Source organism: Colossoma macropomum, unplaced genomic scaffold (genome assembly GCF_904425465.1).
Source record: "Colossoma macropomum unplaced genomic scaffold, Colossoma_macropomum, whole genome shotgun sequence".
NCBI lineage: Eukaryota > Metazoa > Chordata > Actinopteri > Characiformes > Serrasalmidae > Colossoma > Colossoma macropomum.
The window spans coordinates 21,762,844-21,779,131 of NW_023494788.1; the positions used below are offsets into that span (position 1 = coordinate 21,762,844).

Here is a 16,288-nt window from a genome sequence, read left to right on the forward strand (position 1 = left end):
CTGTTTAAACGTGCTCTTACGTCTACTGATCTCGTCCAATAAATTCTTAGATTCACACATCACACATGCCTTTTATTGGCTGTATAATAAAGAGACACGAGGCGTGGTTAAACTGAGGACGGCTGCGTTAGAGTGACGTGGGCGACGTCCAATCAGCGCGAAGCTATCCCACAACGCCGTGCTCTCATTGGTCCTGGTCTGGTGCCAAGGGCGAGTCTTAGACACAGCCGTGCCGTGTGTGTGTAATGACAATCTGCAAATGGCGGATGGAAGCGGACCGCTTTAACTTTATCCCACAATAACAATAAGCGTATCCTAGTGAGCGCAGGATGAATCACGGATTCAACTAGCGAGGACAAGCCCAATTTGTTCACGTTCATCGACCACAAGTGCTGCGCCGAAGCCGAACGACAGCCAGGTAACTATATTGTTTAAAGGTCTTCCTACACCGCTGGTTTGTTTTGTTCCCGTCCAGCGCTGTGTGTTTATCCCCAAGCGGTGGACTGAGTGCCTGTGTCCGGCAGTGAGAAGGCTGCTAGTGGGCTGCCTACATTAGCCAAACCGTTAGCAGTGTTCTTCCATTTAATGCTGGGTTAGCTTCGCGCAGGGCGTGTTAGCCGCCTGGCTAGTTCGCTAGTTAGCTCGCTAACATGCAAAGCAGCCAGTGGGCACCTGCAGCTTTTCAAAATGATGTTTGGTTGTTTTTCTTCCTGCACACAAATAAAAATACCGTCTTCAGCATCTTCAAGTATGAGCACTTCACCCCTAATCTCCTCAGTGACCTAGCTAGCGAACGAAGTTAGCTGCACGAAGCTGAAGTCAGCTTCTTATTCGAATTTTCCCGTTCCACCTTAAATGGTGCAGCAGTTGCGTTCTGGCTCCTGAGGCGCTTGAATGTAACTGCTGCGCCGTTTAAGGTGGAGCGCGGAATTCCGAACAGGAAGGCTACTTTACAAGTTTGTGAACATGAATTCTTGGTCAGATGGATTTCGGTCAATGGGGAACTTGTGTAGGTCTAGTGAAGTTAAAATGGAAGTAGAACCTAACTGTGTGAGCTCTAATTCTAATAACTATCTGCTGGCTTGTTAGTGAGTCATTGAGGTGGACACAGCTGATATGGATGAACTATTGCTTTGTTGTCTCTTCAGCAAGTACTTGGTGGCTGCGTCCTGAACCACCCACATACTTATATGCTATAGGTCCTGTACTAATGAATGCACTGCTAAGGGATACAGGTGATGGCTCATGGTAGTATGCGGTCTTGGATGCAGCCTCAGTACTTTTGAGACCTGTTTGAGCTCGTGTAAGTTAAATAAATCTGGTTAGTCGGTTTGTTTGAGACCCTTATCTGCTGTCATAGATTATGCCTTCATACTCGGGGCCATTGTACCTAATGCAGATGTTCCTTTTCTAGGCGATGGAGGAGAACCAACCCCGTTACAGCAAGCGCCTGGTAAGCATCCTTTTAACTCTTCAGGCTGTAGCATATCATGTTCGTGTCATTGTGGTTTCTGGAAGACTTATTTTAGGCCTGTTATTAGTGCTGCATCAGAGCAGATGCATAGTCATAACAGTAGAATCACCTGCAGTGATGAGGTTTTCTCAAGTTCATGTTTATTCTAGCACTGTATTTTTAAAATGTAGAAAATACTGAGCCTGATTCCCAGACATGGGTTAAGTCTAGTCCTGGACTACATTTTCATTTCAGTGGAGAACCTCCATTCAGAATGCTGTGTAGTCCAGGACTAGGCTTAATCCCTTTCTACAAAACCAATTCTAATGCGGCCTGTAGAGCTTTATTATGAATATGTGTCGATATTGTGTGACCATCCCTGGGTGGTCTTTAACCACCTAGATATGGGACACATGCAAAATGGTGAAGATGCATAAAATACATCAGAACTGTCTGTAATCTCATCACCCTGATATGCACTGGGTTTCCTGCACAGGGATTAAGCCTATTCTTGGCCTACACTTTCCTTTCGTTGGGAAATCGTCATTTAGAATGCTAGTCCAGAACTAGGCTTAATGCTTGTCTGGGAAACCAGCCCAAAATGTCTTCGTATGGATGCTGATATCTAATTGAGTCTTATATACACACTGTATGTGCCTCTCATTTGTGTGCCTTACATCAGTTCATTCGGGACACTCTCTCTTTAGCGAACAGGAACGCGACGGCGTTACCAGGACGATGGCATCTCAGATGATGAGATTGAGGGCAAGAGGACTTTTGACCTAGAAGAAAAACTTCAAAGCAACTTCTTTAATTCAGACTTGGTCAGAATCATGGATGGAAAAGGTTAGTTTTAAACCTTTTAATGGACTAATCACCAGCATCACAGTGAGATTTTACACACAAGTCTATTTTAACTGTGTATATGTGTTGCTTTCTTTAGACTTCACTTTCGAGTACATCCAGCGGGAGGGACTTCGGGACCCCATCATCTTTACTAAAACAGATGGTCTTGGCATTCAGTATGTCTGTTTAGCATCAAATTCTTGATCTGCTTTGATTACTGATGGAATTTACCTTATATAAGTAGTTTGTCAAAGTGGTATGAAGAGAATGATTGGTTGCTCATATAGAGTGCTTACATATTATTTAAGTTACAGTTACTTTAGTTTATTGTGCTTAGCCAGATAGGCTGTAACATGAGGTGACTCTCTGTGTTTTATCTCTTTCAGGATGCCGGATGAGGATTTCAGTGTGAGCGATGTGAAACTGTTTGTGGGTAAGAATATCCTCTTTGTTTTGTTATTCTTATATTGTTTAATAATATTAGCATCCATTCCTTCATTCACAAAAAAACATTTTTTTGGGTACTGCTTCATTAATGAATGCTATGTTAGTTGCTTGTTTTCTTGTTGTTTTATTTTTTAAATGTTATTACTTTTTTCTATTTTATCTATTTGTTTCTTTGATTATTGTTATTTAGTAGTGCATTGCAAGTGAGGCTTCTCCCTGTTTACTCCAAGGTTTTCAACTGAAATGTGTGCTGTTTTTGTTCATGTTATTAGGCAGTCGAAGAATGATTGATGTGATGGATGTAAACACTCAAAAGGGTATTGAGATGTCAATGAGTCAGTGGAGACGGTACTATGAAACTCCACCTTCAGAAAGGGAAAAGCTGTACAATGTCATCAGTCTCGAGTTTAGTCATACGAAACTAGAACATCTCGTCAAGAGGCCTGCCTCGGTATGTATGCCTGTGTTTACAGCTGCCCTGCCCCACCCCTCTAGCACATGCACCAGAATCCTTCTGTGATAAATCCTAACACTTTGCTTTGTGCGTTTCAGGTTGATATGATCGACTGGGTAGACAACATGTGGCCACGGCACCTGAAGGAGAGACAGAGAGACTCCACTAATGCCATCATAGACATGCAGTACCCCAAAGTGCAGAAGTGAGTTGCTGTTCCATGTTCACAGTTGCAGAGGGTTCATATTAGTGTTGGGTGATATTGATACAATCCAGTGTCATGATATTTTCCAAATATACGATCATGATATCAGATTATATTTGACGTAGTATTAATTAATGAACCCTATGCTGCCTGAGTGCAGGTACTCTGCGGTAAAACAAGTTTTTTTTAAACCTGACATAGTCATATGCAAAGGTTTGGGCAGCCCTCGTCAAGTTACCCGTTTTGTTGATTTTCTATTTTAATGCGCAATTATTATTTTTGCTGAATTTAACGCATTGGGGGAAAAAATAAAACATAAAATGCAGCCTGTACAAAAGGTATGGCACGTTTTTATATTTTGTTAAATGTTAAACTCAGCAAAGAAATATAAATAGTGTGCTTAAATTAGCAGAAAAATGCCATTTTTTAACTGTGTATAAATGTACTATTTAATTAGTTTTTATGGCTTTGGAATTCTTTCAAAACAGTCTGAAGCATTTGTCCAGACAACTAAAAACAAACTGCTTGGCAACAGGAACGCCACTGTATTGTGACCATTGTGTTATGGACATAGTGCTCAGGATCTTTTATGTATGTTGCTAAATGAAAAGCAGTATGATGCAGTGTTATAACTGTGTACTAGAATAGACAACAAATTGCCCAGCCCTGTACAAGAGTAGGTTCGTATTTTCGTTTTTGGTGGGACACTACCTGTCTGTATGTAAGAAAACTACCCATTCTTATATATTTTCTTTTTTTTTTTTCATGCTGTCCAACTTGGCAAATTTATTTTAATGTTTTTATGGTTGAGCTTTGAGCTGTTGTATTGTCGTGTGCTTATTGAATTCTACTGTCTTGCTTACTTGCACTGTATGTATGTTTTTTGTCACTTTTACTATGTAGTCCAGTAAACACTGGCCCTGTTTTGTATGTTGACCCATGGCCTTGGAGGAACATCACTTCATTCCACTGTGTATTTGTATATGAATAAGAACGTTCTTAATCTTCATCAGATGCAAAGTACTGGCATGATTATCAGGTTGTGTTGGGGACAGCATGTCTGACTCAGTCTTTTTTTTGTTGCCTTTGATCTTTCTTTCTTTTCTGCCTTCCCTCCTTACAGGTATTGTCTGATGAGTGTAAAGGGCTGCTTCACTGACTTCCACATAGACTTTGGCGGCACATCAGTCTGGTACCATATCCTGAGGGGAGCCAAGGTGAGAACCAAACATGGTATAATTACTGCGTGCATCATATCATTGCTGAAAACCTCCTAAATGAGTCATTCTTAGATCTTCTTATGTTCGTATAATATGTTTATCTATGATTGTTTATGAAAGTATATGGAGAAAAAAAGTTCAGCTGTTTTTTGTGCTGATGTTATCAATTGATAATAATACTACTGACCCTGCTTTGCTCTCTGACCCTTGTATGAACCCTAGGTGTTCTGGCTGATTCCGCCCACGCCGCAGAACCTGGAGCTCTATGAAAACTGGGTTTTGTCAGGGAAACAGGGTGACATCTTTCTTGGAGACAAAGCCACTGCCTGCCAGCGCATTGAGCTAAAGCAGGGCTACACCTTCATGATCCCCTCAGGTGTATACACATGCATGAACACATGTACACATGCATGCACACACAATCAGTGATAACTTCTGCTAGTACCAGAGTAACATGAGCATAAAATGTGGTCTTTTAGTTTCATACTGGAGACTGTACTGTGTTGTATTGGTATTAAAATTGTGAGAGAAGTACCGGTCAGCTGTACTGATTGACTTGGTGTGAAACGCAATTCGGTTCATGGTGACCTTATTTATTTCTGTGTGTGTGTGTGTGTTTGTATGCAGGCTGGATCCATGCAGTATACACTCCTGAAGATACTCTGGTGTTTGGTGGGAATTTCCTACACAGTTTTAACATTCCAATGCAGCTGAACATCTACAACATTGAGGACCGCACACGGGTTGGTTTAAAAATACAAACGAACACTCACTTTCCCAGAGTTTCATACCTCTCAAGTCTCATACATTGCTTGTGAGACTTACAAATAGAAGGTGTTTTATTATCCACTATCCAGGGCCACAACACTATTTCATTTCCACCTCAGACTAACATTTCAGTTAGCAAAAAAAAACTTTTCTTTAGGGCTCATGAAATTCTGTCATTAAAGTCTACTGTGACTAGACACTAGAAGATTAGAGCTAGACACTGCTCCACTGGCACTGGCCAGCTCTGCCACACACTACTATTTCAGTGACTGGATCCTGTGCCCACACTAGTAGCAGACGATATGGCTAAAATTGTATGTCACTGTATAATTAAAAATTTCCAAACCTTTTGCTGTATATCATGGTATATACTTTCACATAAAAAAATATTAAGATGCTTAAATAAACCTATTTTGTATGTTAACTGTGGCTTATTATTGTGTATTGTCACATTTTAATAAGTCATTTTTAACAACCAAAATAAAACTGAAATATTTTTATTATGTAAATTATTAAAAAGAAAACCAAACAATATGTAGATAAAATTACGTCAATATTGCCACGCAGGCCCACCAAAGATGGTGTTAAATCTTATGTTGTGTCTTAATTTCTACAAGGCTGAAGTTTTACATTCACCAGCATTTTGTTCAAGCTTTCCCTTCCACCTTAAATGGTGTAGCAGTTACATACAGGCGCCTGTCCAGGATGTAATTGCTGCAACGTGAAAACTGAAATTGAAATTTAAAGTCAGGCAGCTTCTGAGGCGGTGAAGGAAGCAAACAAAAATGCTCTCGTGTCCATGTTAGACTGAGGCTAATCCCAAAAGGCAGGCTATTCCTTTATGTCTGCAGCCTTCAAAATAAAGTGGATTGCTGCAGATGCAACACACTTCATTGCAGGCAGTGTTTGAGTGTCCGCTGTGCTTTCGTTTGAATTTAAAACATGACTGAAACGTTCCTGACTCAGCCATTTGGCCAAACAGACTAACTTTAGCATGGTTTACACTGCTTATAGGTTGTTACTCACTTGTATTTGTGGTGTACCAGTATAACGGTTATAACAGGACTCATACCTTAGGAGTAATTTCAACCAGCAAACTGATTGTCTTGATGTTGTGTTGTGTGTTTTTTTTTTTTTTCCCCCCCTCACTCCTTCATTGTGACTTGTTCGTATTTCATTTGTGTCTCTATCCCTCACTTGTAGGTCCCATCTAAGTTTCGTTACCCGTTCTATTACGAGATGTGTTGGTATGTGTTGGAGCGTTACCTCTACTGTCTGACCAACACCTCTCATCTAACGCCAGAGTTCCAGAAGCACTCTCTGGGTATAGGTGAGTACAGTGAGAGACATACAGACATATTTCTGCATCAACTGACAGTCTGAAGCGCAGCCTCCAATGTCATTAATTTCCTGCTTATTTTTGGCACAAAGGGCTGAAGAAAGAAGATTACATCAAACCAAACAAACTCGATGACCATACAAAAGACGGACAGAAGGAGGAGGAAGGGGAGGAGGAGGAGGAAGAGGAGGACGATAGCAACAAGGACATTAAAGAGGAAAATGACGAAGAAGAAGCCCCCTCCCTTCCGGCCCATCCGGGTGTGAAAGTGCACCTAACACCATTTGAGCTGGAGGGCCTGTGGCAGCTACTGCACAAACTGGAGGAGCTGCCAGCTCACAAGAAGTGTGTCCCCACAGGCATCAGAAACGCTCCAGCGCTTCTCAGTGACATCCGGGTACACCACCCCACTATTCTCAGTGTAACAAATGAAAATAGATAGACCACTTTGGGATATTACTTGTAGAACATCCTTGCATATGGGTCATTTGATTATTCAAAATAACTACCCACCTGTATGTCAATTATTTTAGTGAAGTTGTCAGTGCAACAGTGTAATTAACTAATCGCTCTGTCATAGTATATTCTGATTACTGTTAAACAAGCATTCTCTCCTCCCACCATCCACAGGCTGTGCTAGAGGAGCATGCCAGTGATGATCCCAAGTTGTCTTACACTGGAAATCCCATTGTCACATGGCCCAAAAGGGTAAGGCCAAACGTTAGCGTACACCTCCACTCATGTACTATACATACTCCTGTAAACATACACCGCCATCAAAAGTTTGGGGACTTCTAGCAGCATGTTTTCTTTGTCTTCGTTTTTTAAGGAAAACACTACCGTGTGTACAATTTGTGACATTACCTTGGCAATAGTGGCAAGGTTGTTGTGATTCCAGCACACATAACTACTTAAACTTTGTTTAAACCACCACTGGAAGGGAATTCATGCGAGTTTGATACTAAGTTATGCCACAGCTATCCGTGGCTGGGAGTCCAAAAGAGTATAATTGGTCTGCTGTAATTGGTGGGTAGAATGTTCCTCTCTCCATCCCAGTGCATTGAGATGCCCCGCAATGTTGGTTTAGCAGTGGTTTGAAGGATGCAGTGGCTTGGGACTCAAAGGAAGGACATGCTCACCTTCACATTTTATATTATATATATATATTATATATATTATATATATATCACATAATGTCTTTGGTATTAAGAGTGATATTACATTGATGGACATGAAGCTGAGTGAGCATAGTATACCCAAAAAATGAATGGTGAATAGTTGTTGTATGTTACCAAAACTCATGCCAAAATGTAGACACACAAATATATGCTTTCTTTCTTTCTGATTGCAGCCCTCATGGTATAGGCCACCTGCTCCTCCCCCATCTCTGCTTTATCGCTCGCGGGCTCCAGGCTCAGGCCCCATGTTGGCTCCGGTGCCACGGCCCATGAAACCACCTTCCTCTATCTCAGCTCTTCGGCGACGGCGCGTGCGGTGCAAACGCTGTGTGGCCTGCCTGCGCACCGAGTGCGGGGACTGCACTTACTGCAAGGACATGAGGAAATTTGGTGGCCCTGGCAGACTTAAGAAGACCTGCATTCTCAGACAGTGTCTGGCTGTAAGTACTTGCATTTGTACTTGTATCTTTAGCGCGTTGGAGCTGGATTAGTTTTCTTTGCTCTGTAATGTAATTTGTGGGTTTTAAAATGGCCGGTTTGAATGAATCTTACTTTGGATTGAAATGTTGTAGCCCATTACATGACGTGCAACACTCAATAACAATAACAACATGGTGTGGCAGAGCTGTGTCCATTAAGTTTTTTGTTATTACGTTCTGTAAAGTCTATTTATGCTATTAATGTTACTAAGGGAGCTGTGGAATCACTCACTTTTACCTTAAATTATATAAAACAATAATGGCTAATATAGAACTTATAGATAAAACTAATTCACTCGTTTTTATCATGTGTATATTACGTGCACCTCTAAGTCTTGTGCTCACTTTATTCAGCCGGGACTGCCTCTGTCGGCTGTGTGTGCCATATGTAAGGAGGGAAACCAGGAGGCTGAAGGCTCGGAGGCCACACAGTCTCTCATGGAATGCTCTGAATGTGCTCAGATCACTCATCCAGAATGCATAAAGGTACACACACAGTAAATGCATTTCTATTCAGAAAGATTCAGTTGATTTGAATGTGCTGGTAATTTAAGGTGACTTCGATCTGCTTGTCTGTGTGTCATGAAGGTGCCAGGGGAGGGTGTGATCAATAAGGACCTGCCCAGTTGCTGGGAGTGTCCCAAATGTGTCCAGGAAAAGAACCGAGAGGTATGGTATACTGTGCACTCTTACACTAAAGTGCTGCATACCCATGTACCCTATAATGTACGATACAACTTATAGTCGAGAGAGTAGAGCATGAGGAGCAGTGTAGCTTGTAGACTATTCCATAAGTACATTTTATGTACTAGATGTTTTATTTATTTATTTAAGGTAGACTATAACCTCTCGCTCTGACTAACATTAACCTAGCGTTTCAGCAAAGACTCTCTCCAAGTTTTTGGTTTATAACAGGAACTCGTTATTGTATGGCCTCTTTTCCACTGTCGAGCCAAATGGTTCTCAGGGTCATACTGTGCCATTCCACACTGGCCTAGACTTGTGAGACCGGTTGCGGTTTTATTTTCTCTCTGTTGCGCCACTAAAGCAGAACCAAGAAATACTGCAGGAAACTATACAAATGAGTGATTTAACTGCTAACATGCTATAAGCTACATATACAGCACCCACCACAAAATACATTTGATTCTGTATGTCACTCCAACTCCAGTCTCTCGCCGTGCTGTCAGATTCTTTATCCTCCAAACGGGCGTTATTTGAGCATCAGTTTCTGAAACTGAGCCTGTATTGCATTGGTTTCACCTGTAGCCGCCTAACTGCACTAGCATTAGAGTCGCCCAGCGGGGTACAGCTCAAACTTCGTCAGTCATTCGAATCTGTGCTCTCACGTTTGAGTCTTATACTCTAAACGAGTGTTTTATACTCTAAACATCGGTCCCTGGAACCAAGTCGGTACTGCAACAGGAAGCACACTCGCATTAGCTTAGCCTAGCAGTCTACAACTTGCACTACAGAACAGATTTGATTTCTGCCTTTTGTCACTCCAACACCAGTTGACTTTGCTCTCGATTAAATAAGTTTATATCATCTATATTTGTGATAGCAGAGCACCAGTTATGTCGAATAAAAACTGTACTGGGGTGTTTGGATCTCTTTAGTTAAGCTAGGAGAGAGGAGCCAGCTAGCACTAGCACAGCTGGGATGATAAAGCCTCAAACACCACCGAACAGGTGTAATTTCAGCTTTACATCCCAAGGCACTCGGATTTTAGTGATTATCGTCTAAACTAGTGTCAGTAAAGCTTCTGTTAGTCAGAATAGAACCTGTTCTGTGGTGAGCAGAGCCGGCAGCATGCTAGCTAAGCTAATGCTAACCAGCTACACTCTTCTCGTAATCAGTGCCTTTTAACAGTTAGAAATTGGTGTAAGATTGAAGCTTTGACTTTTATCGAGTGGTGGATTTAAAGTTGTGCCATGCTGTCTTTTTATCTGGCATCAATATGAGTGAATGTATCTGATTTATTTTCTAGGACCAGTTAGCAAATAGCTACGTCATTACATCATCCCACCGAATATCTGTGGCCCCGAGTACGGTCGGCTAACCGTGCCAAAATAAACGTACTGAGGGCGATTTTAAGCGTTAATGATGTTAAATCATGTCTTTATGGAAAAGCCGTTGGAACAGTTATTGCTCATAACCATTCGGCCCTGCAGTAGAAAAGAGGCGTATGTGTACCATGTTGTTTACAGCTGAAAAGGAAACAAATCTTTTGAGGTGAATCCGTTTTAGTTCACTCAAGACCTGGAATTCAGTAGCCATTCCTAAGCAAGTAACAAATTGCCTGGCCACATTGTATTGTGGTCTTTTTTTGGCAACGTTACTGATAGACTGTGGAACCGAAAAGCCCAATCAGTTGCTCCTTTAATTACTTGTCTCTCCTTTAATTTAAATGTGGTGTTATTTCTGAACCTCAGTCTTCCAGCAGTAGTTCTGAAAAAGAAGGTGAAAGCAGCGTGACCACCGGCTCTCCGTCCTCAGGCCCTCCAGCCAAGCGAGCGTACAGAGAGGGCATCGGAGTGGGGGGGCTGCGTTGGGGTCTTCGCAAGGGTCGGCCGCCACTCTCACCCTCTTCCTTGCCTCTGACCCGCTCCAGACGCCAACCCCCACCCTCACAGAGACTCCTACTGCAGCACCAACAGAGCCGCAAGAGAGCCAGTGCACTGGAGCTACAGCACAGAAAGAGGGTAAAGGCAACCACAACACCTGTGCTTCATTCATTAGTAAAGACATGATTTCTATCATCATCTGCTCAAGTAAAAGTGTTGCAGTTCTATTTTCACATGCATATAAGTTTGTAAAAGTGATGGAGGCATAGCTTTTCTCAATATTGCGATTATTTCAGTCAGTTTTCATTCATAGAAACAGGACAAACTTATCAAAAAGCAGAGTCTTATCTTAGAATTATTCTTTTCTAAACATGTATTTACATCTGCGGCAGATGTTTGCTGTGTTTGCTACACATGCTTCATTAAGAGAAATGCTTTAGGTTAAGTTGTTGCTTTAGGTTGAAGCATTTAGGCTAAAGAAGACATAGGCTTTAGGTTAAAGTGGAACATTCAGTTCATTTTGCCTAATATGTATTATCTCTATCATTGTTCTTTCTTTTCTGCTGTAGATAAAACTAGAACGGAACAAAATCCTCCAGTCGGTAAGACTTGTATCCCTGTTTTGTCCTCATGTCACTGTGTGCGAACATGCCAGCATCTCCCTACATCAGCTGCTGTGATTACACATTCATTGCCCTGACCCACTCCATGTTGCTTTTGCTTTTTTTTTTCCTTGTTTTGTTTCGTCTTTGTTTTTGCGTCTTGCCGTCCTTCCCTTTTTTCTGTCTTTCTTTCTCTCAGCCACGTTCGCCTGTTTCTCTTTCTCCAAAGCTCCTGCGGCAGCGGAGTTTGGAGAGAGCCGGGCTGATCCGGGCAGCGCTAAACAGGGCCACGTCCCGCGGGAGAGGGCTGCCAGCCTGCCGGGGGAGAGGGGTGCGGCTCAGAGGCGGAGGAAGAGGCGGCACCCTGAGAGGACGGACTGAGGGAGAGGAAGGTGAAGCGGACAGCAATGAGGAGGAAGGGCAAGAGAAGGAAGAGAGGAGAGAGAACGGGTGGGGGGGCAAAGAGAACCGGCCACAGAGACACGGGGCACGGGCGAACGAAGAGGAAAATGGAGATGGACCACAGAACGGAGAACGAAAAAGGGAGAGGGACGAAGCTGCAGAGCACACGCAGTCAGACTCTTCAGTGGTGCTTGGTGATGATGCGAGAGGTCAGAGGTCATGCGTGACAGTGACCTTGCGACCATCCAAGGGTAGGCGTGATCCCAGCACCATCGTTCCCAAGCTGGAGGCCAATGTCTCCCCCAGAAGCCTCCCACAAAGCCCTAGAGACCTTTATGGCAAGTCCCTGCTCCGCCCCCCTCTCCGAAACGGGGTCCGGCGCTCTGATAAAGGCCACCTTCACACAGAGTGCTCTCGCACACAAGCGGTCAGGTCACACACAGACAGAACGCATCTCCAAACCTCCACGCTGACCAGAAGCACCTCCAAACACACTCACATGGGCCGGAACCTTAGATGCAACTCCGGGGAGTCCCACCAAAATGGTAAAAAGTCTCGAGTGGACAGAGCGAAGCCCCCTGCTTCGTCTTCCTTGTCCAGCCCAATGTCCCGCAGGTCGCCTGAGCAGAACGGAGCGAGTGAGCCCGGCTGGGAAAGGCTAGTGTGGGTGTCTGTCTTCCGCTATCTGACGCGAACCGAGCTGTGTGTCTGTATGGCCGTCTGCAAGAACTGGTACAAATGGTGAGTATATGAATTACAGATGACTGTTGTTGTTTGATTACACAGATATTCAAAGTTATCAAAGGATTCATTTACTTAATTAGGTTTCCAAATAAAGCATGTGTAGTCTGGAATAAATCCTCTAATATCTTGTATTTTTTTTTAATGAGAATGTAACAAAGTGTCTGGACACAAGTAGCTAATATTGCATTTCAGGTGACAAAATAACAAAATGAAGTGCTTGCTTTTTGTAACATCTGAATACTGTTTGTTTAAAAGTTTGGATATTTGAATAACAAAAAATGGTCAGAATGGTAGTTTTATTCACAAATATATGATGCATTAAGATCCAAGACAATTGAATATATTTAATTCTTTATTAAGAGCTTCAGATTATTGTGCTTACCCAAAGGGATTGCCAGAGAGTCAGTACCAAGAGCAGAATCTTGGTAAATTTTGAAAAGTGTTGTCTTACCATTATAGTTAGTGTGTAAAGAAATAATTGATTAAATGTTTGATTAAACAATATTTATTATTATTATTATCATTATTATTATTATTATTATTATTATTATTATTATTTCCCTTATTTACTCATTAAATGTAAGACAATAAATAAGTCATCAACAGTTCACAATAATCCTGTAATTATACCATAATAAAATACATGCTCAGTACATCATCCAAGGAAACAGGTGCATTTTAGGGACTATGAATAGGCTTTTGTAAAGTATCTGTATTCTGTCTGGTGAACTTCCCATGAACCCCTGTCCTTGTACTCCCCAACGCAGATATCTTATCTTGCACACACTAAGTTTGAATTTAACTGCAGGTGGTGTTTGTGTGTCCTTATTGTACTTCCTTGTTGCAATAGGGGGTGTGATAAGCGGTTGTGGACGCGAATCAGTTTAAGCCGCTGCCAGTCCATCAGTCCACAGGCCCTCTCTGGCATCATCAAACGTCAGCCGGTCACACTGGACCTTTCGTGGGCCAACATATCCAAGAAACAGCTCACTTGGCTTGTTAACCGATTACCAGGTACATATACACTGGGATGCATACTCACTCTTATGTTGTTTTGATGGTGTTTATTTTGTGGTATTCTGTATTTCACTCCCTTTAAATTTCAGGGTTAAAAGATCTGGTATTGTCAGGATGTAGTTGGGTGTCAATCTCTGCTCTGAGCTCTCCCAGCTGTCCATTGCTGCGCTCGTTAGACCTGCGCTGGGCGGACGGTGTCAAAGATGCACAGATCCGAGAGCTCCTCAGCCCACCAGGTACACAATGTCTGCCAGAAGTGCACTTTGTTTTGTCTCCAAGAAAAAGAGAGGTTGCAGGACATAAACCTCAAAACTCATAAATGCAGAGGATCCAGGATCATAAGATTTTAGACATGAGGATATAATACAAGATCTGCACTGTGCAAAAAGCTTTTTATGTGGTCAGTAAACATTTATTTCCATTTATTTATTAACACCAACATTAGAATAAATGCCAATAAACATTACTTCAATACATTTTGATTTTAAGTCTGTCATTGTGTTTGCAGCCCTTTTCCGACCCTCGTTGCTATTTAATACCAGGTTCGTCAAATTAACACTTCATCAAATTAAATCATGTATACCAGTAATAATATTAAACAAATCCTTGCAATGCCTGAGCTGCACTGAGAAGAAGAAACATTTATGCTCTTCTAATCAGTTCACAACTTACTTGTGACAAACTTTTTTTGACATTTAGAAAATGGTATCTTCAATTATACTCATGTTTGTTAGTATTTCATTTGTTATGTAGTGTTTTACAAGTTACTGCCCCCATAAAAAGCTTTTAAACAGTTTTATGTGGTCTTAGAACTGTATATGTGAGTTTCTGTCTTTTTCACATTGTGCGTAAATTTTTTTTATACAGGCAGTAATAACCGATCCCAGCTGCGGAACATGCAGTGTTTGAGGCTGTGTGGTTTGGATGTGACGGAGGCCACTCTCAGGCTGATCATTAGACACATGCCCCAGCTGACGAGGCTAGAGCTCTCACACTGCCCCCTGACTGACAACGCTCTCAACCTCCTCACTGCTGTGGGCTCCTCCACACGCAACACACTCACACATCTAAACTTAGCAGGTATGTGAAAACACAAGCTCGCACTCTACAGCACCAGAATTTATAGAGGGAACATACACACTTACACATTCACACAACCCAGCAGGTGTAAACGCATGTGTGCACACTTGTAGACACATGCACAAAGGATAAGTCTTTGTCATACACAAAATTACCACCTAGGCATGATTCTTCAATTAAACTTGATTATTTTAATTAATTGATTTTAAACATTTACTGTCTAAATGAACTGACATTGGTTAGACTGCAGTTAGCACAACGATAATGCACATTTTAAATACTCACACTTAATTCTCTTGCAGTTTGTAAAAGAACTCTGTTCACTCGTTTGTTGTACCGCTGTTCAAATACTGAAATCACTACTGTGTGAAATAACTGTTTGGTGATTCACCATTCATTATGCTGCATCACAGAGTGAGAAAGAATTGTGTGCCAATTTTCCTCATATTTAACATTAAATATACAGGGTGATTTAAAAAGATTCATCTGATTTCAAAATGATTTATTTCCTTTGTAAATCATTACAGAACAATGCAGTAAATTGTATATGGTTTAGTTGAGCATAAAGTTTGTGTAATTTTAAAAGCGCTCAATATGAACCTCGTCCAGCTGTACAGACATCAACGCCATAGTCAAATTCATCCCATACTCGATGGAGCATGTCGGGTGTCTTGAAAACAATCTCGCTCTCTCTGTCTTTCAGGCTGCAGTCGTCTGACGGATCACTGTCTACCGTACCTGCAGCGTTTGTCTTGTCTCTCGGTGCTGGACCTGCGCGGCTGTAAAGGAGTCTCCCGGCAGGCCTGTGAGAATTTCATCTCGGAACTGTCTGTCAATGCTCTCTACTGCCTATCAGACGACAAGCTCATCCAGAGGATATCATAGAGCCCGGCCTTCTCTCAGAGAGAAAGACTGTTGGGCTGAATGGTGCCAGAGTATGTTTGTATGTGGATGTTAGTAAGAAATGTGTGTGTGTGTGTGTGTGTGTGTGTGTGTGTGTGTGTGTGTGTGTGTGTGTGAGAGAATGACAAAAGCAGTGTGTGTCTGTTAGTGTGTATGTGCGGGCAGTTCAGCGAGGTTGCTCTGTTTAACAGAAAATTTAGTTTTATGTATAGAATGTTAAGAGTGAGGAGCTTAAAGCATCCAGAGCGGAGCTTATGGAAAAACACGACTTGGCGATGGGTACCTCTTATTTGTAATTAACTATTTCCCTTTGTTCTGTGTATACACAAATACTGCAATTGGCAATCATGTCGATTCTCAGGCCTGTAATGCCGTACGCTCTTCCAGTAGGAGTTTAAACAGGTGCTATTCCCCAACAGACTCTTTTCTATTCCAGGGCAGGCCCGTTGTTTGCATGCCTCTCCTGAATCCATCCCTTTCTTTTTTTTTGACATTCTAACTTGTCTTTTCCCTCTTAGCAGCGTAAGGGTGTTGCACTCCTGTCTTTACCTCTGACTTTATTTTTCAAGAGGAATACCTTTCTG

General features: G+C 42.0%; 1 protein-coding gene across 2 annotated transcripts; it reads left to right on the forward strand.

Moving 5' to 3' along the window:
• Positions 1-244: 244 nt before the first annotated feature.
• Positions 245-16,207, forward strand: kdm2ab (lysine (K)-specific demethylase 2Ab). 2 transcript variants are annotated; one of them, XM_036568828.1, is made up of 23 exons: positions 245-418; positions 1,415-1,453; positions 2,161-2,299; positions 2,397-2,475; positions 2,686-2,732; positions 3,019-3,197; positions 3,299-3,405; positions 4,529-4,622; positions 4,848-5,001; positions 5,253-5,368; positions 6,597-6,723; positions 6,825-7,129; positions 7,363-7,440; positions 8,084-8,350; positions 8,744-8,875; positions 8,978-9,058; positions 10,825-11,094; positions 11,526-11,558; positions 11,758-12,701; positions 13,555-13,718; positions 13,811-13,957; positions 14,589-14,801; positions 15,505-16,207. In XM_036568828.1, the coding sequence occupies exons 2-23, from the start codon at positions 1,418-1,420 to the stop codon at positions 15,684-15,686; spliced, it is 3,894 nt and encodes a 1,297-aa protein (XP_036424721.1). In that variant the 5' UTR covers positions 245-418; positions 1,415-1,417; the 3' UTR covers positions 15,687-16,207. The 2 variants fall into 2 exon arrangements, with proteins under 2 accessions (XP_036424721.1, XP_036424722.1); XM_036568829.1 differs by having other exon boundaries at positions 11,788-12,701.
• Positions 16,208-16,288: the final 81 nt, after the last annotated feature.

Bases quoted from the DNA above. Each gene is read 5' to 3' on its own strand.
- kdm2ab (XM_036568828.1), top strand. From the start codon at position 1,418: ATGGAGGAGAACCAACCCCGTTACAGCAAGCGCCTG. The intron at 3,198-3,298 runs GTATGTATGCCT...TGTGCGTTTCAG, and splicing joins TCGTCAAGAGGCCTGCCTCG to GTTGATATGATCGACTGGGT. The intron at 12,702-13,554 runs GTGAGTATATGA...TTGTTGCAATAG, and splicing joins TGCAAGAACTGGTACAAATG to GGGGTGTGATAAGCGGTTGT.